Source organism: Cottoperca gobio, chromosome 5 (assembly GCF_900634415.1).
Source record: "Cottoperca gobio chromosome 5, fCotGob3.1, whole genome shotgun sequence".
Classification (NCBI taxonomy): Eukaryota; Metazoa; Chordata; class Actinopteri; order Perciformes; family Bovichtidae; genus Cottoperca; species Cottoperca gobio.
In genome coordinates this window covers 12,387,167-12,408,311 of record NC_041359.1, presented here as the reverse complement: position 1 = coordinate 12,408,311, position 21,145 = coordinate 12,387,167, and the positions used below count along the sequence as shown (strand labels likewise).

The 21,145-nt window shown below is 44.1% G+C and overlaps 1 protein-coding gene across 4 annotated transcripts in view; it reads left to right on the top strand.

The window, feature by feature from the left end:
- foxp4 (forkhead box P4) overlaps positions 1 to 21,145 on the top strand; it is a 92,743-nt gene that overhangs the window by 14,588 nt on the left and 57,010 nt on the right. For all 4 annotated transcript variants that reach the window (XM_029431409.1, XM_029431408.1, XM_029431410.1 and 1 more), the window contains exon 2: positions 18,761 to 18,940. In XM_029431409.1, the coding sequence (XP_029287269.1) occupies positions 18,770 to 18,940 (171 nt within the window). In that variant the 5' untranslated portion in view covers positions 18,761 to 18,769. The remainder of the gene's footprint in view (positions 1 to 18,760; positions 18,941 to 21,145) is intronic.

The window sequence follows — 21,145 nt, the reverse complement described above, 5'->3', positions numbered from 1 at the left end:
CAGAAAAGGAGAGACACACGGCTCGATAGATGGATAGATGGATAGATGGATAAACAGACAGCCTCATGGCACACTGTGTTTTATTCCTTTATTTGCTACCATTGAAATGATCTGGAAATATATCCCAAGCACCACTCAAGGAAAATAGTGGACAAATTAAATGCTTCTTCTTTCTGCGATGAGCTTTCCAACAGTTGGAACTTTTCCATTTCCAGCCGTGTCAAAAACAAGTTGAAAACAACAGGCTTCCTCTTGGGCTTTTTTTTTGAGAGGGGAGATGGGGTGGAAAGGTTGCAGGGGGAGCAGCATAGCAGGGCTTTAGGGGAGGGGGGACAAGCAGCTGCCCTATTAGCCCAAATCTGTTGTTCAGAGGAGGTGGGAGGAGGGTGGAGCAACACCACAGAATTTCCACAAAGGAAAGCACACACTGTTTTCTTCACTTTGTGTGCAAAGAAGGCTAAATTCTCAGATTATGCCACAAATGAACGTACGTTTAACCCCCAACACCTCTTAGGGTGTAGATCTTGTCTCATTTTTACCCATAATCCAGTGCAAAGGACAGAAGAGACCATGGGGACCCTATTAACTGTCAGCCACTCTGATGGGAAGGTGGTTTTCTAAAGGCTTTCCCCAACCTTCCCTGGGAATAATAAGAGAGGTCAGAAAGTTGGGTGACTTCCTGCTGCAAAGAGCGGGGTCAGAGCGCCGGTTGGCAGAAGTAGTCAGCACTCAGCGGACATGACTTGGGACACACACACACACACACACACACACACACACACACACGCACACACTGAATGGACGGCAAACCATAGCTAGTGTGATTTACACACACCAAGAGCAGGAGCTGAAAATAATTCAATAAATATAATGACTGAAGGTGCTACAGTGATTATGAGCCTGTTTCCAGCACTGACCTCAACCCATAAGCACATAGACACAGATTTATAGGCACAAACAGCCACACATATACACATACACACACAAACACTCACACGTACACATCCATAAATAGGCAACTGATTTACAAATGAGCTGACCTGTGTGTTGGCCTTGCTCTCAGATAGGCTCACACCCCCGCCAGGATGCATAAATCACAATGGACATGCATATGCATGAGCATCTGAGGAGGTGGGATAAGTGTGTGTCTGCATGTGTGTATGTGTGTGTGAGCACCAGCCAGCAGCGGTGTTTGTATCGATCATTGAGGCTTAGTTAAGTGCCTTTTATTTCATTGAGTTAAAGTTAAGGACCGTGGACAGGCCTCTCTCCGCTGTGTGTTGCTTTTGAATGGAGAGAAAGCAAGCAAGAAAGGAAAAGGAGAAAGGACTCTTAACTGTTCTTTTTTTCCCTCTTTTTAGTGGCATCCAGGGATAGCACATCACATTAATGGAACCTAGATGACGTTTCACGTCCCTTCTCTCTCTGGAAGAAGTGGTTTTGGTGTTGGACCTTTGCCTGATGTGTGTGTGTATGATGTGAGCTGCTTTAACCTCCTCTTGTTTTATGGACTTATACATGGCTCTGGATCTCACTGCTGTTAGATTAATTTACACACCACTCACACAGGCTTGCCAAATCTCCCTCTGTCTCTCTGTCTCTCTCTCTTCTTCCCTCTCCCCTTCTCTCTGAAGACAGAGAAGAAATTGCCTGGTGAGGTAAATAAATTACTTCCATCGATTGCTGTAGTTGAAGAGTGACTTTATCACAGTTTGACTTGTCCAGATACAGATCAGCATGTGACAGCGTGTGTTTTATATAATGTGGTACTGTGACGTAGTCTACATGTGTTTGTGTGTGGGCTGAGAAAATCTGTGTAAAATCTACCTGATGGATATCTCAATATATTAAAAGCCATTGCTAGAGCGAATGTATTGTCCACAAGCTGTGTGTGTGTGTGTGTGTGTGTGTGTGTGTGTGTGTGTGTGTGTGTGTGTGTGTGTGCGCGTTAGAGGTCTAATTGAAACAGGCCGCCATGTGCATATTGAAAAGCAGATGAATTATGCCGGTATTATTAGAGTGGGATCTTACAGCCCACCTTGTGTCCAGGTGGCTGTTGGCTGATTGAGTTTATCTGTGACTTGTTATCCATCAGCACTGGTCACTGATAGGAGCCGCAGATAGATGACTTAATGATACCTCATACCACATTGCTGTGTGAGCACGGCAATGTGTGTAAAAACCTTCGGCACACCTTAACCCCCGCCATGCCCCAGATGTCACTTCGTGGAAAGAGGTTAAAAGTTCACGCAAAAAAAGTCCCAAGTGCAGAGGCTATGTGTTTTTCTATGTGTGTGTGTGTAGCAGGCTGGGACACATGCTGTTTTAATAGACGCTGTGCTGACGTTACTGCAGAGGCCAAGAAGCCACCGTTAAAAAGAAAGGATTTGGAAAAAGAGCGAGAAAAGGCCTCATCTGTTTGCATTAAACAGTGGAAGAACTGACCAGTTAAAGAAGCAAATGAGCGGCAGACGGCTAAAAGATATCCACTTTTCTGGCTATGTCCCCTCGCTTCAGATTTCCCTCCCTCATTCTCTTCATTTGGTTCGGCCTAGATCGCTCAGTATGCTCCTTCTTTTGTTTTATACCTCTTATTTAACTTAGTTTTCCCTTATTGAGGTAAATTAATGGCATTTGCTTTAGTCTGTGACCAAATGTATCGAGCAATTAGCTCAACTCTAGTTCCGTTGCAGTAAGTCGACTGTATTTTAAGATATAGAGCCATTCCAAAAGAAAAAGTAACAACAACATAGCAGAACATGATGAGGAACGAAAAAATGCTGAGCTCACAAAAAGGCAGACGGGTCTTTTTGTTTTGAATTCACACTGAAACACTAGTCCTCACGGTTTATTCTGACCAGTCTGTCTGTCATCTACACGATCAGGTTCATTTCTGCATCAGATGCTCCTGATTTGAGAATTAATTAGGCGGCGCGGTGGCGTCAGGGTTGGGATTTTGGGTTTGTTCGCTAGCTATTTTAGTAGCTAATTACTGAGGGGGAGAGTATTAATTGGAATTCTCTTAGATAATGTGAACTCCTCTTCCCCTTTTTCTCCCCCGCCTCCACTAGAGTTTAATAGAAAACCACAGCACTTAATAGACCTCTCCCTCTCAGTCTCTCCATGTTCTTATCATTATTTTTCTATTTATTTTGATGTTTCTGACAGTAGCTCAGCTGATGCATTTGGGGAGAGAAGATGTTGGCGCTGTTCGTGTGTGGAATGTACTCTGTTGTGTGAGCTGTACTGTGACATATAGTAATCCTCTCAGACTTCATCAGGATATTGACTCCTTTTCTTTACCTCTCACAGGATGCAAAAAAAGAGACACGGAGCTCAGCGACATATCACACAGGGAGAAATAAGCAAAGGACAGGGGGGCATATTTTAAATGGATAAAAAAAAAGAGCTGTAGTTCACATAAAGATCCTTGCGAATGCATGATTAATGTTGCATTGCATTTATATTCTTTGAAAAATAAGTAATGAAAAACATAAATTTGATAAAACTCATCTTAAGGGCTTGCTTAATCTTTTTATTCATGTATTTTATGCTTAACTTGTGTTGCACTGATAATAATGAACAAAACTGGCCTAACCTGCATTTTGACTTCGCACTTTCTCCATATCCTGGGGCGCTTAAATGCTAATTCAGTGGTGCGTAAGTAGGGGGATAAAAACACAAGAAAGTGATTTTAATTTTAAAGAATGTTTGAAATGAAACAATAGTTGCATTTGGATGTAGTTATAATTGGAGCGAATGTGTGGCTAGACAAACAGACTTGGGTTGCTGGCGTAGAAGCACACACTTGGGGGTCTTTCCATATCTGTGTTCTGTTTAAAAATTAAAACCAGCATAAAGCAGAGAGGGAACAAAATTAATATACAGTGAGAGAAGACTAATCAGAGATCAGTGGTTTCATTGTAATTCCTTCGCCATCCTAAACTGTGACAAAAACATTATTTAACATCTTTACCTCCGCTTCAGCCACTCAGAGAGGCTCGGTGCACACACACACAGAAGACCTTACAGTATTTTAATATCACTGCTTGTATATTCTAATCCTGACACCACTTGAAATATAATTCCATCTCCTATTTTAAATCACGGATGTGAAATTGCATTAAGGCAAGAGTGTGTGGGCATGAAAGCAGTAATGTTAAATGGACATATCAATGCAGGGGTGAATCCTAACCTATTAAGTACTTTCCTTATTATTTCTGAAAGTGGAGCGTGATAATTAGTTTGGTAGAAATCCTATAGCGGGGTGGAGGTATGGGTCTCAATAGTTGAGCCAAATTAATTTCTTCTGTCACCTTGAGCATATGTTCCTCCTAATAGGTTTAATTTATTTCACGGTGATTATCTTTTTTTTTTTTTACCACTTGACTGTGATGCACATATTCACGGCAAAAAACCCTCTTCAACCCGTCCATGTGAATGGTACATTCATACCTAAATATGATAGAGAGCTGCACAGCGTCATTACGGCTTGGCTCATGAGTCTGTATGATCTGAGAGATGGCACTGTGCCGTTTTCCCAGGGGTCCCTGCTGCTGCGGCCCAGTTGTCATGTGATCCATTTGTCTGGCTAAGAGCTCTGTTTTTCTCAGGAGTCACTCCAAGTCTTTTTAGTCCTAAAAGTTAACAATCATTCCTGATGTTAAATCCATCAGGAACCTCCATGTGCCACGAGGTCGCTTTAATAATCTCCCCTGTGTATGTGTGTGTGTGTGTGCTGAGGTTAGGTTGGACCATGGGAAAGTGGCATACCTGAGCGGATTACAGTGATCCCAAAGGACACTATTGCGTGGGACAATATTCAAATACTAATTTCTTGTAAATTCAAGCACATCGCCATTTTGTAACACCTCAGACAACCTGGGACTTTTTCTACTTCTACGACTTTTTGTGTGTGTGTGTGTGTGTGCGTGTGTGTGTGTGTATTGCCTCCCACCCCATTGTGTATGGTTTCTTTTTGATCTAGCAGGGATCACTCTCGTTGCCCTGTTTGGTTTCAACTTACACTGGTAAATTACACCCAATCACTGAAATTACATCCAAGACTGTAACAGAAAGTGTGTGTGTGTGTGTGTGTGTGTGTGCGTCTCTTCATTGTTGACGTCATCTCACAGAGATGTACTGGATGTCAGCTTTGATTAGGCAGAATGAAGTCCAACTGTTTTTTGTGTTTTCGTCATTTAGGGAAAGTAAAATGGAAATGCAGCTGTTTTGTGTGTGTGTGTGTGTGTGTGTGTGTGTGTGTGTGTGTGTGTGTGTGTGTGTCTGTAGTTATGCTTCTGATTGTGTGTGTGTGTGTATTTGTGTGTCGGCGAAAATTGCTGTGTTGTGTGTGGCGGTGAGTGCGTAAGAGTGGTTGTCAGTAAAGACACGGCGCGTAGCGAAGCTGATGCGCAAAGTCTCTGCTTTCATTCGAGCAGCTACAGTAAGGGAAGCTTGATGGGACAAAACTCAGACGGAGAAGCTGTAGTCTGCCAATTAGTGCTCCAGATGTCAGTTATTGTTGGACTAGGATTATGGCAAAAACTGCAATTGGCCAACGGTTATGAGCATATGTGTGTGTGTGTGTGTGTGTGTGTGTGTGTGTGTGTGTAAGTGAAATAACTCCACTGTGATAGATTTTAAACAATCTTCTTTTGGGACTCGCTCTTTTCTTTATTACTCTTCTGGCACCTGCAATGTTTTTCAAAATCCTGTCTCTCTCTTTCTGTGTAGTTTTTCAGCATTTTGGAAATGTAAACACTTCTAAAATACATCCAGATGTTACCAGCTGTGCTCCGCCACCACAAACACTGGGCAGGGAGTGTGTGTGTGTGTGTGTGTGTGTGTGTGTGTGTGTGTGAGAGTGTGTGTGTGAATGCCTCAAAGACTCCTTTCCCAACTATTCACTCACAGACAGACAAAATGATTGCCTGATTTTGTCGTATATCTCTGCTTCTTTGTCTGAGTGTGAGCAGGTTTTCAAGGCCAACATTGGCTGCATTAAAGGCGCTATTAAATTCAGAAAAGTCAGAACTGATGCAGTGTGACAAAGGCCGTGATTTCATAAAAACATTGACCTTATGTACGCCCCATTATCTCTCTTTCAGTTTTTTCCTCTCCCGCTCCTCTCGACACACACACACACACACATACACACACACACACACACACACACACACATACACACACACACACACACACACACACACACACACACACACACACACACACACACACACACACACATTAAGCAACACTAGCGTTTTTATGGCAAAGCTCCTTTTACATTTGTCATTACAAGAGATTGGACTGAGTTCAACCACTCTGTTGAGAAGGGTCTAATTGTGAGGAAAATGGTGTTAAGTTTGTTTCATAAATGTACACACACAAACACACACACATACAAAATGACTTCTAAGGTTCTAATTAGCAGATATCCTCACCGTCTATAAAGATATGATATTACTGATATTATTCTCTCTTTCACTTTCACACATGCTCCCATACACACACTCACTTTCCAACAGGTGAACATGTTTAAATGTCAGCTTCACGCTGTTTTAGATGTATCAGCATACTGTATATGTGTGGGTATGTGTGTGTGTATGTGTGTGTGTGTGTGTGTGAGCGTGTATTTGTTTATTCACCGTGGCCATGTTGAAACCTGGCTCCTTGGGGAGTAATTACAGAAGAGCTTTTCTAGCCGTTTTCTCTCATTAGTGTGAATATGGAGAGAAATCGCGGAACCTCAGTTAGTATGCACACGCATGCACCCACACACGAAACACACACAGAGGCTGTGTGCGAGACAGAAGTCCAGTGCTGCGGCTGATGCTATGACTTTAGTCTGGAGGTACGTGGTGCACTTCTTTTGCCACAAGTCTATTTCAGCCCCTGATCTCTGTATACACACTCGCCATGTGTTTGCGTGTGTTTGTGTGCGTTTCTCCCGTTTGACATGGAGCATCTGGCCTTAGAGACTTCAATTCAAACTGCAGGTTGTTTGTTTGGGTTCGCCCTTACAAACACACCATTAGGCCTGCCCTCTGCACTGAGGACTATTCCGGGCTTTGGCCTCAGTTTAGCTCAGGCCTGCTGCCTGGCTCACTGGAGGTCCCTGCAGGCAAACCTCAGTCCTACCAGAACCCAGGAAGATCCGAACCACAGCGCACCGCCCAGCCACCACAGTGAAACTCTAGCTTACTTCAACCAGGCTCGCCCCACAGCAAGCCTTAAATGTCAGCTTGAGGGTTTTAGTGCGTATGTCCTATAACTAGTTTTTCTGTTTGAAAGTCAACTCATCAGGATGCAACAAGTCCACCTTTTCTGCAAACAAACAGGTATGGACAAGAAGAGGGCCTGAGTCTTTTCGACTCACACTCACAGCCAGTGAAAAAAGGATTTGGGAATGAGAGATGAAAAGGGAGGCAAAGAAAGAGAGAGTCAGAGGCGGCAGGGAGAACAAGAAACAACAAAGGTGGTTAGGACAAAAGCAGTATTGTATCATTGAAATTACTTGTGAGTTGAAAGCCTTAAAAGTCCTCCCCAGAGCCAGGTCATAAAGCCCAGAGACGAGGTTTGGCAGCCGAGGCCACAGCCAGACAGGCCTGGCAGTTGAGCCCAGAGAGCTTCCAGTAACAGGAGATGTAAAAATCAATTTGCCGTGAAAAAGGTAAACAATCGGAAATGACAAATATGCAGGGTTTTTTTCCATCGCTCTTTTTTCATCTCTTGCTATTTTCACTGTTATTAAAGAAGACAAATGTAGGGGCGAGGAGAATGACTAGTCAGGAGTCTTGTGGTGAGGGATCCCAGTAACGTTTACGGGGAGGGCGAGAGAGAGGGATTTTTTTTTCTCCCTTTTTCACTACTTGAAACAGTCAAGCTGGACTTTTGCAGTCAGCAGTTTAAACACATACACTCCATATTAGCATGGATGTTGTGAACACACGCAAAATGCCCACTTGAGGACAAGTCAGCACTCCTGATTAAAGAGGCGGAGGTCAATACAGCCATGTGGATGGAGAAACGATTCAGGGGTGGGGGGGTGGGGGGGGGGGTAGGGGGGGGTTGGGGGTGACAGCGAGAGAGATTGAGGAGAGAAGGGGGGTGAATCCTTGGGGGCCTGTTTGGTGGTTAGGGGCCCTCGGGGGCCCCAGCGGAGACCTCCATTAGTAGAACGATCCGAGCCTGGGGGAGCCGGCGTGGTGACGGCCCTTTGAGGCAGGGGCCAGTCTGTTTAGCAGCAGTTTGTCTGCATTGCTCATAACATTGATCCAGCGTTGAGCTGCAGCCAAAGGAAAGCTCTTTGCTGCTGAATAGGCCGAGCAGCGGTGTATTGATAAGGCAGAGTGGACCAGTGGAGAGCCCTGTGCACCCTGTTGGTCATTTGGTTAAGACAGACAGATCTTGTTCAATACACACACCCCACGACTGCCTTATGGTATGTTAAATCCGTCCGTGCATGTGTCCGCGTGAGCGCAGTTGCACATCTATACGTGCAACGATTTGTGTCTTACAGGATCTAATCCTCTTTGCTTTCTCCGCTCGTCCTTCTCAGATGAACAGATCTGCTGTGACTGGCTGGGAAAAATAATGAAAGAGGGGAAAAAGAACAAGCGAGAAAACAAACATGTTTCCCAGGCCCCAATTAGCCCACTTTTATTGCCCCTAGATATGCTCTCCCACCCGTCTCACCCGCAACCCCCCTTCACTCTCTGAAGTCTGCTTACACAGAATGCTTCACATCACTGAGAGTGCTTAAACATCAGCAACAAAAAAAGGTTGTCAGGGGACACGGTGACAGGAGAGAGAGGCAGGGATGGAGAGGGAGAAGTGCCACTTTGGTCCATCAATGTGTTTTCTTCAATCTGAGTTTCTCTGTTAAATAAGTGTGTGTTTGTGTGCGAAGCAACGAGAATCGTGCGACCATCTACTCGCTTCTGTGCGTGTCGGACGCGCCGTAGTAGATGTGTGTTTTGTGGTTGTTGTGTTTGTACAACTTCAGTCGTTGAACGCTCACAAACAAAACAGTTCAGTTTGAACTGTGCAGAAGCCATCAATTCTTAATGAGATAATGACATGCTAACATACTCACAGCAGCAGCTCTGTTTACAGATGAAAACAAACCACAAACAAGACACAGACATGCCGAGCGCTTTAGTTTCCCCCTCCTATACTCTTTCTTCTCGCTACTTACCCCCCTCTTCCCTAGCTATGAATCTCTAGCTATGTGCGTTGGCCAAAATTTAGCGAGAATAACAGGTGGGGAACATCTTGATGTGTGTGTGTGTGTGTGTGCGATTTGTGTCTGTCTGACAGACACACACATACGCAGTAATGAGTCAGGCGCTATAATGTGGCTGCAGACCAGATTCCCTAATAAGAGAAGAATGTTGTCCATGGCATCCAGAGTTTTCCACTGGAATCACACATTCATCCAGCCTGTTTCCTGCCCCGGGGTCTTCCTCTCGGCATGAACACACGAGGAGAGGGAACCCTCTGTCTCCTTCTCCTTCTGCCCGCTCTCGCCATTGTCCCCGTACCCCCCTCATCGCCACATCCTTTTTTCTCATCCTTTTCCTCACTTTTTCTTTCCCCTCCATCACTCGGGATCAGTTAACGAGGATATTGGAGCTCTGTCTTTTCCTTCTCTCTGTTGGATTGTGCTAGTCTGGTTTCTAGAGTGACACAAGCGCATGACTCACAAAGTGAGTCAGACCAATTCAGGCTTATTGCTGAGGAAATGGTTGTGGATTAAGAGGAGAGGTGTCTTTCTCGGACTGGTACGGGAAAACTCACACTCTCACTCACACACATACAGCTGAGTAAGAAAAAAAAACAAACATCTGTCGTTCGCTGAATCTCCAAATTAATGGAACTCTTAGTCTAGCTGTGGAGCAACTTTAAACAAACCAAGAAAGAAGTTTAAAAATTCACATTCAAATACTTTAACCTTGAAATCTCCCCTTGCCTAGCTCCCTCGTTTTTTCATCTGTTAAATGTTTGAGTGTTTGATAGTTTGAGGTCTATAGCAGAACCCGCCCGGGAATTAATGTCATTCATATGCCCTGCGGAAATTACTTTTGAAATGCATATAATCTAAAACATGCAAATGAGGCTGACTTTGTGCACCCTGTTTAATATGAATTATCATTTTCTGAATACCTATTATTACTGCGTACATTTCTTCAATTATATTGTTCTTTTTTTGTCACTTTTGCATAAGGACGCACATGTGCACATCAGGAACACCAGAAACGCACACACGCACCCGCTCGGTCGCATGCGTATGCGTGCAGGCGCACACGCTCACACACACGCACACACACACACAGCAGAATGTCTTTGTGATGGGTGTATTTTAATGAGGAGTAATAAGGATGGTAATGATCCAGTCCACTTCTCTCTCTCCCTCACTCGTGGTCTTTGTTACTCTTTCTCTCTCTCTCCATCTATTTCTCTGCCTCTCTCACCCACTGCCTGGCACACAGCTGTTAGTTTACATGAAGCCAATGGGAAGAGTAAGAGGCATCTCATTTAAAGAAGAAAAAAAATTGTTCCGCCTTTCACAGATTCTGCACAGATTTACCAGTCAAAAAGTCCTTAAACAGCAAATGAAAATAACAAGCTAGGGAATACAAGTGTTGCTCATCCAGTTTTCATTAGCTGACTTAAATATTGATGTGTTTTAAAAGTGAACAGTGCATGTTTAGTTTGTCACTTCCTTTTCTCTCTTGGTGATAGAGCACTGTTATTAATGTCCTTGTCCAAGAGGCAGACATTTTTTTGCTCTTTTCTCCTAAATTGAAATGAAGGCATCTCTTTTTCAAACGAAATACTCTATTAATTTATTTATACTGCGCCATAAATTATTCTATTAATATTAGCATGTTCCAAATTAGTATGACTTCTCTCAATGTTCCTTCTACTTCTATTAATTAGCATGCTTGTCACTATAACAAAGATTTTTCTTTCTGTGATAAATTATAAAGGAGACATTTTTTAATACAATGAGAACCGCCTGAGAAATTATTAATATTTTAGTTGCGGCCTGTAAGACAAAAGTAAGGAGAAAAGAGCAAGAAGAACAGAAAACTAACAATTACATGGAATACATTATAGACTGGCGTGCAAAAGTGTTGATTTTTATTTAGCTTTTTGGAAAGAAAGAATATACAGTGTGTGTGTGTGTGTGTGTGTGTGTGTGTGTGTGTGTGTGTGTGTGTGTGTGTGTGTGTGTGTGTGTGTGTGTGTGTGTGTGTGTGTGTGTGTGGATCCATACTGAATGCTCAGGGATATCATCTTGTTTTAGCACTTTTGGATAGGATGTGAATTAATTACCTCTGTAACAGCTTGGACCAAGTTCAAAAGTACTAAAATTCAATTAATTTGAAAAGTGGACATGCTATCATTTTCTCTGCATGTCTCCTTTAAAGTCTGGCCTGTTTTTACTGTGGACTTATTCAATTATATTTGATTAAACCCGCTCTGATCCAATCTATTAATTAACTAGGAAATGCAAAGTGCCCGACTTGAAAGCCGATGTATAAAATTATATGTCCACTTTGATATTTATTTATTTATATTTTGTACACCACAATGTTTTTAATCCATTGTAACCGTTTATTATTGTAAGTCGCTATTGCTCATTTTCAGGTAATATTAAATCTATTCACTCTATCTTCTGTAATATAAATGTTGATCATAAATGAAATGATGTCTCACCTGAAGTCAACTACAACAAAGTTACCTCTTCTTCTACAATTTGTTCTTTTCATGCAAGACAATATAAATGATCCATTGCTAATTAAAGTTAGGAAGTTGGTCATTTATATGCTGAAGGTGGAGAATATCAGTTTCAGGAATGGAGCACTTTCTTGTTTGAATGTTAGCTTCTCCTAACATGAACTGAAGGATAGTCCACTTTTTATATAGGACTGAGCATTCATGTATTATTGACAGGTCACACACACATTATATCACACTGGAGAAGGCTCAAAGACTGGAATTGTGTTGGCTGCGTGTGCATTTATGAATTCTTGTCACCCATGTCAACCTGGTTTTTGGTACATGGTGGACTGAGGGTCAGACAGATCAAATTCACCACACACCCTCTTCACACCGCGCAAATACAGAAATTATATCTCAATGTACTTAAGTCTCAGTTTACTCTTTACTATTTCACCTCTATGCCATTTGTCCATTTCCCTACTGACACCTTTTCATCTGTCTCTCTCAAAATGTCTCTTCTTCTCCCCTTCTCCCCCCCCCCCCCCCGTCCTCCCTCCCTCCCTCCCCCTCACAGTGAAGGTCATTCTAATAAAGAGCTCTCGTAGGACAGAGCTGCTAATTGCTCCGCGGCGCTCTAGCTGGTTCCAGATCCAAATAAAGGCACGTCGCCTTTTTCCAAGCTCCTCTCTCTCTTGCCCTCCATTCCTCCACCTCCCCTCTTCACCTCTGTTCCACCGTGTTAAATACAATCTGAGTATTAGCCGTGTGGACTGTCATAACCTGACCTCAGCCTCCATTACCTCTCCGGACAGAGGGGAGAGATGAAGGGGAAAACGGGGATTTTTCACCCTCATGATCACAGGATGATATCCGACGGAGACACAGGAACACGCACATGCGCAAGCTTTACCTCTAGGAATGTACAACTCGTGATTTTAGGCTCCGATAAATGAGGTGTGCATGAAGTCCGCTCCTTCTACAAATATTTGTGTGTGCAGTGTGAGCGTATGTGTGTGTATCTTTGTGTCTGTCTCCAGTATTTCGAACAAACAGCCGTCTGCAAACTGGTAAATCACTTATTGCACTCTAAAGGAAGGGTCGAGGTAAAGGCAGGAGTGTATGTTTGCCCCGGTCATACACACATACGGAGCGATCTCATCGGTGCGGAATGTGCTGTGTGTTTACCTATGGCTCCAGAACCCACCTGACCGAGGGAGGCTAATCTTTATGGGCTCTGTAAACAGGGACTTTGTCTTCAGAGAACTGCAGGCAGGCAAGCAGACACACAATTCACACATGGACGCGCATACACGCCAGAGAATAGGAGGGGGTGGGATAACATATATGGCAGGTTACATACTGTACAGCCAATACACAGATAAGCACACAAACACTCACCTAAATGCTCAGACAGACCGAACGCCATTTGGCAGACTGTCCTGCAGAAGTATAGAAGAATTCCCCATGTTTATATAGCAGGGGATTTTCTTATCATCTGCACTCTGAGCCCCTCTCTTCTTCTCTTCACTCTTTAACAACAGCACTGGCTTCTCTATGAGCCAGCTGCACAGCAGGCTGGAGGTCAGCCTATAGGCCAGCGCTGCTAGCTTCTCTCTCTGGGTGGACGATGCTCTTTGAAGCCAGCCAGCAAGCGAGCCAGCCAGTAGTAGATATTGGCCCACATCTGAGTGACTATCTGTGTGTGTGGGATAATGGAGTTCACCTGTTAGCACTGGAGCAGGGCCAGGGCAGCCGCAGACATCTAGCATTAGCCCTTTGCTGGTAGCCAACCTGTTAGCACTGGCCGACTGCCAGAGTAGCCTGGAGCAGTGCTGTTAGCTGCTAGCTTTAGCTCTGCGTTGAAGCACAACCTGGCTGCTCCGGTGTAGCATCCTGCTGCAAATCTGTCTAGCACGTAGCAACGGCCAGCTGCTGAGGGAACAACCAAACTTGGACAGGGAAGTGATGGAAAAAGAATTTGCGCAGTATGTTTTTATGTGTGCGCTCTCTTGTGTGAGAATACGTGTGTGTTATTTCTTCAGCTTTCCCCTGACCTCATTCTCTTTTATTGAAGTTAATACACGTCAGCTCAGAAATGCCACGCAGATATCCCTCCTATCCCCTCTTCCTCTCCCTTCTGTCATTCTTTAGAGTCAGGAGAGTAGAGATGATTGCAGGAGACATCTGAAACATATAGATGTACCGAATGGGGCTATAGTTGTTAGTTATTCTTTATATGTACAGTTGTGTGTTTTACGCTCAGATCACCAATTTAATTTAATACTTTGATAATAAACCCAAAGATCCAAAACTTCAAATGCATTGAGACTGAATTTAATGCATCTTAGCAATTTATGGAGAAAATTCTGCTATTTCAAGTCTTCAAAGAGAGGTAGTAACAACTTATGTCTCAATTAATAAATTAAAAGATGTGGGAAAAAATACTTTTGAAACAAATGAATTGCAGTGATACAGCAGTGCAGACTTAAAAATATATTTTTTAAGTCGTGACCTGTCTGACAGTAATTCATTGAATTGCATTTAGGGTGATGCTGTTCTTAGCATCAACACGTCTTAACATGCACAAGGTAGCCTCATTAGTTAGATATTTCAATATCTGCTTGCTTGGAAAGATAAAGAGGAAAGTGCTTTAGTAGCAGGATATATAGGAGCTGCAGGGCTGTGGTGGAAACTCTGTCCTGAAACTATGATTGTACAAGAACACATTGTCTCTCCAATAGTCACAGCTGCTGTATCACTACTGGAAGGTTAATTAACAACCCATGTTTACTCATTTCATTTTTTTCCCCACTAAATGTCTCACTCTGTGCCAAGTATTACATTTATTTAATTGCATTTCGCACAGTGTTTCATGTTGCATCTCTCACATTTGAACCTAAGGAGTGATTAATGGAGATTTAAGAGCCCAGACCTGATAGTTGGGTTTGTTCTGGGGTTTGGGGTTGAAGCAGATTCCCTCGGGGCCAGTGTCACGGTTTATTTAATGGCGGAGTCTTTGCCAGCTTGCATTGTACGAATGTGAAAACATGGGTGTGGAAGTATTTAAATTATTTTCCGTCTGTATGTCCCTGTCAAAGCATAGAAATATAGCTCAAATGTGCTTTTATGTGACAAAGTAAATGTAAAGTACTTCAGACAGTTAGTGTACACAATGACACCAACCAGGGTCATATCTTTTCAGTTGTGTTTTTAGTTTGCGACTGTCAGTTGTAATGAAATAAAGCGCCTTTAGGTATAACAGCTTAACCAAATATGTTATCAATCCACCCAGCCCCTCATTGTCAACAGAGGCACCTCCAAATTCTGTTTCCTGATTACAAAACAGGTTGGAGCTCCAATTCCTCAGATTTCCGTCTCCGGGAAGAGTGTTTCTCTTGCTCACAAATATTGATTGAACTATCAGAGATCATAGAAATAACCTATGTGGATTCTATTTCAGGGTGAAAACTTTAATGTTGAACCTGCCACTAGTTACCAGGCATAACCAGAGGGAGAAAGACAGCAGGCAGAGAGTAGGAGAAAGACAGATAATTCAAGAGTCAGATGAAAGTAGATAGATGATGGAGTGTATATACTGGTACAGACAATTCTTTTTCCTTACCCCCCACCCCCCTTCCCTTCTTTCCCCCCCTCCCCCTACTCTCCCTCCCACCCTTATTCCCTCAGTTCTTTGCCTAATAAGCAGCGTTCCTGCGAGCTGATGCAAGGCGGAGGAAACAGAACAGGCGTTCTGGGACTGCTGGAAATATTCCCACATGAGGCATAACATGATAAAGACTTATTATCTCACTAAGCTGCTGTAAACACAGATGCACACATAAATACACACCGTACACAACCCTCTTTCTCACACACACACATTCACAGAAAGTAAAACTGGTCCGGCTTTACGGTTCTGACGAGCTGTGACCAGGAGGAATCTGACAGAGCCAATCCCTCCAACAAAGCCTGAGAGTCAGCCGTTGTGAGGCAGCTCACTGGGCATTTGGCTCGGCTTGTTTGAACTCCACACACCCAGAGTAGAGGGAAGGAACAGAAGGGAGAGTTGAGTTCTGATTATTATTAGTGCTAAATTTTCGGGGAACATCTGAAAAAGCGTACGTGTCGAAACAGGACTCATCCCGGCTCCTCTCCGCTCATCAATCACACACACAAACACATGCACCTAGCGTTCGCTGTGAGCTAATCCTTTACAGTACAAAGGTAGGTGTCAGCCTCTAAGACAAACACACATAGAGTCATCAGAAACATGTTGAGTCCCATTTCCCTTCTTCTCTTCTCCATCCCAATTAAAAGGCAAAGGAGGCCTTTTATTTCCCTCTCCTCCAAACACATTCTTTATCTCTCTGATCTGCGCCCCTCCCTCCCTCCCTCGCTCGGTCCCCTCAGGGTAGTGGGAATGTCTCTCCCAACACACTCTCAGGTCAGGGGTTCAGCTGGAGGGGGTCTAAGCATGTAGAGAGAGCGAGGAAGAGACACAGAAAGAGTGAGTAGCGGGTTGAGGCAGGCCTCTGCACGGGCAGCTCCTCTTCGCTGCCAGAAACACTTAAACTTAAAGCACTGTGTGTGTGTGTGTATCATAACCCTAATCAGAGACTTCAGGCTAGATTTATGCCCCTGCCTTTTTCCCGACCTCCATTACACCAGCTTATATACACCCATTACAGGATATGACAGAGTACACACCCTTTAGACGAGCATACCACACTGCCTGTGTGTGCGAAAAAGAGGGCATGCGCTCCCGTCTTTACACACTCCCCACTTTCCCATTAGGTCCTTGTCCACCTGCAAGCTCTATCTCTCTGTCTGTCTTTATCTCTCTTCCCTTCATTGCTAATAAGGTCAATGAGGAAGAGTAAGAAGCAGATGGGTGTACAGTACATTACAGCACAGCGGAGTATAGTGTGGGCTAGATAGCAGGCCGGTGATTCATGCTTAGTGAGACATGTGATGATGCGAGGAGTTTCTACTGCAGTGCAAAGTCAGTAGAGTGTGCGGCGGGATCTGTTGATCACTCAGCACTATGCCTTGCTTCATAATATTACCTCAGGGAGCAGTTTGACCTAGCGGAGGTCTGGACGAAGGCGGGTGGAGACGAAAGGAAGGAGAATGAAGAGAGGAGGAAGTGTAGGGAGGAGGAATGAGGTTGGAGATTAAGTGACTAGCTTTAAATGTCACAATAACGCTCATCTTCGCAGTCTTAACTTCACAGGCGGATGGGTGCCAGGAAGGAGACAGGAGAGAGTCGATGTGGAGGAAAAATGTCGCAGTGTGATTTGTGGTTGGTTTTGAAATGGTGCCGCTTGTTAGGGAGAACTGGGGAAATCTGCCTATAGGCCTCTTGTACCTTTAAAGGGTTAGTTCAACCAAATTAAAGAAAACATACATTTGACTAAAACAATCTCACCATTTCTTTGGCCACCTGCTGTTTCCCTGGTCAAGAATGAACTTCCAAACAAAAAAACATATTTTATCATGTACCCTGAAGCTCGATCGATTTTTAGTTTTATGGGCCTTGAGAAATACCCCTTCTGACACTATCCCCATACAATACGATGATAGCTAATGGAATGTTGTTTGTAGAATAAACAAATGTAGCACAGACACAATTCTATTCAACTTCCTTGTATCGAGGCAGCGGCAAAAAATACCTGGTATCCCAAAACCTTGGAAAATAAAACTATCTGCATGGCTAGACACCACTTGTGGGAGAATATATTTTGGGGGGGGATTTGGGTTAACTGATCCTTTATCTCGCACACCCACCAGCCCATACACCTGCACACACTTGTATCCCCTCCCACACACACACACACACACACGCTCAGGTCCCTGTCCCTCAGCAAACATCTGGCAGCATTCCATTAACAGAGCCACCAGCGCTCTTTCACATCCTCACCTGCTGTCAGAGTCTCACTAAATAAAATAGGCCTACAGACACACACACACACACACACACACACACACCACACACAGAGCTCCACCTGCTCTTGCCTCAGAGGAAAATAAAAGTTAGATTCTCTCATGAAATGCCTTTTATTGTTTCCCCAGAAGGCATGGGTTGTACTCTTCTGAAAAACGCACACATACACACACAGTCGCACACAGACGGCGGGTACAATGCCTCGATGGCGTTTTGTGTACCCACCCTGGGTTGCTGAAATAAAAGCATTAGAACTTTCCCCTTAATAACTATGCGCTTGTGTGTGTGTCTGTTAATTTCTAAAACTGGATGAGGCAGAAAGACGAGATTGAGCTTGTCATTAGGAGTTCACAGCCTGCGTGCTTGTATGAAGGTTTGTTTTGTTATGTGTTAGCTGCCTTGTGTGTGTTCTGCACGCGTATGTGTGTGTCTCGGCGTCTCCTCTCTCCCACGCTCAGGCTCCTAACGATGGCAAATGCGCCTGTGTGTTTGCGAGGCGTTGTTTCTCAAAAACAACAACACATCCAGGAACGGCTCGTTTTGTCGGGTTTTGTGGAAGGAACACGCTCTAATTAGAGTCCCTATGAAGGTGCATCAAACAGATCTTTCTCAAAGACCAACCTGCTCATGGCTCTCACACAGTGCACACATGCCACCTCTGATTATTGCAGAAATGTCTGTGTTATTTAACTATATAGCAGAGTATTAACAGCCTTGTCAGTTTAGATTTGCTGCACGTCTGATCCTAATCCATGCGTACGCTCCTAGACACACATTTACATGCAGACAAAAAAGTGTCTGCTTCAAGTGTTGCTTTGTGGCCACTTGGCCACATGTTTGCGTGTGGGTGGTTCATGACCAAAAGGCCTTTTCACAAAGTACACGTGCACACACACACACGCACATGAACACATACAATTCACTTCTCTATCTCTGCGTGTGTTTACTTTAGTTTCCTGCCTTGTTTGTTCACTCAGATGGGAGCAGGCTTTCTGCTCAAACTGCCCAGGTCACTTTTGTTCAATCTGTGTGTTGTTTTGCCTCTCACCCCTAACCCCCCTCCTTCCTCTCTGCTCTCAGGTGCCAGTGATGATGGTGGAATCAGCCTCTGAGACCATTCGAACGACACCGTCGAACCAGAACGGAGTCAGCAGCCTCAGCAGCCAATCAGATGGAGGGGGAGGTAGAGAGGGCGGGTCTAACGGAGACACCAACGGAGAGATTAGCCCAGTCGATTTACTGCACCTGCAACAGCAACAGGTGTGTGTGTGTGTGTGTGTGTGTGTGTGTGTGTGTGTGTGTGTGTGTGTGTGTGTGTGTGTGTGTGTGTATCTGAGTTTCTGTGTAAATGTCATGCATGCATTTGACATGATGTTTATATATTTACAGAGCTTGCAAGACTTGTTTTGCAACACCTCCCCTTTGTGCAACTTGTGCATATGTACTGTACGGTACATTGTATGGAACAGCATGTACACACCACGTCGTTACATAATGTACAGATGTGTACAGACGTAGTCGGCCAGACTCTGGTAATTGTCAGCCCTGCATGTGCGAACAGTGAAAAGCTCTGACAGGTTGGCTCCTAGGTGCTTTAATTACCCACTGTTCATAATGTGCCAACTAATTCCACCGGGACAAAGTCCACCATGATAATTCATATGCCGCAGGTTCCCACTGATATATTATTACATGTTACTGGTTGAGAAAACATTAGAAAACACAACTGACGTTTAAGCTCTGAAGGTGAGAGAAGCCATTTTGTCCTGTCGTGGGGATCAGACATACACTCGCACAAGGTAAACACACACACTCGATATTGGACGCTTAAGGAGTGTGTGTGGGAGAGTCTGTTTTATTTTTTCACTGATCCATGAAGTGGTGTTTGTGTGTGTTTGACACGTCAGCGTGCAGTGTCTCCAGTTATGCCATTTATCTTGCCTCCTGTGCGTCAGTCCCCCCTGCACACACACACACACACACACACACACACACACACACACACACACACACACACACACACACACACACACACACACACACACACACACACACACATACATACACATGCACACACACACACACACACACACACGTCAAATGGAATTTCCAAACTTCCCGGAACCTCTTGGATGAAATTCTACTTTTTTATTTCTCATTCACCCAAAAATCCACAGAGTTCTTTTCTGATTGCTCTCCGATGGACCCGAGCCTTCACACACAAACGCACGCACGCACACACACACACACACAAACACAGAGGTCTCTACATTAGTCATTTGTCCATAACCGCACAAGAATGTCTGCTGAGTGTTGTCATCTAATGATGGAAATTCACTGATTCATGCATGATTTCATGTACATGCATTGACTACTACAATTGATGAAGAGTTTAGGAGAGAACAAATTCTCCTTCTTACTGTATGTACCGTTCTGTGTGTGTGTGTGTGTGTGTGTGTGTGTGTGTGTGTGTGTGTGTGTGTGTTGTGTCCGCCCATCACAGAGAGTCAGTGTGAGTTCTGGGCTCTCCGACACCAGCTGAGTTTCGAGTTGAGGAAACCCAGGGGAAAAAAATCAGGGTTTCCTCCCTGCTGCTAAAATTATTCCCCCTAATTATTATGATGGAGCCTTAGGTGAATGAAACACTCAAGGCCCTTCACTCCTGTCCTGCTCTCCCTCCTCCTTCTCCTGACTGCATCCTCACCCTGCTTCCTCAGCAACCTTCATCCGAGGACACACACACACACACAGCCACGCACAAATGCACACACATAAACACCAAACCTGTAGCTCATACAAAGCAGGTCTTTATTCTCTCGGACGTGTCTCTGCTCTCTATGTTTTTGCACCTGTGTGTGTGTATTTGTGTGTGTGTGTGTGTGTGTGTGTGGGTGCACGCTGGTATTTCCTCTCTTGAGCGGGCTACCAACCACAAACATACCTCCCTCTCTCTTTCCATCTTTTTCTCTTCCTCTCCCTCACTGTACTTCTTTTTCTTTCTATCCGCTGTGGACCATGAAAGACAAGCACAACCTTTCCTCCAGATCCCAGCCCTCACCTCGCAAAGAATGTTACATCCACATATAATGTAACAGTAAATACACAGCAATTTCGTTTTCTGTTAAACTCAATTTGCTCAGATTGAAAGGATTTGTGTTGTCATGAGGCAGACATGTCCTTCCTGTACTCTGGATATTTTTTCTGGAACTTTTGTGCTTTCTGCCACTGCAGCCTGTTCCTAGTTTATGTGTATTTTACTGAACAATTGAGTGGAAAATTCAGTATATAGTCAGGAGGCAGAATTTATGAGTATAACCTTTATTTTTACATTATCTTGTGGGACGTAGGGTAGTTACTCTGTATTTGTGTGTGTGTCCCTGTCATCTCTGCTCAGTATTACCAGCCTTTGGTTACCACCATACACCTCTCCTTCACCCCCCACCCCTCTCTCTTACCACCTCCTCA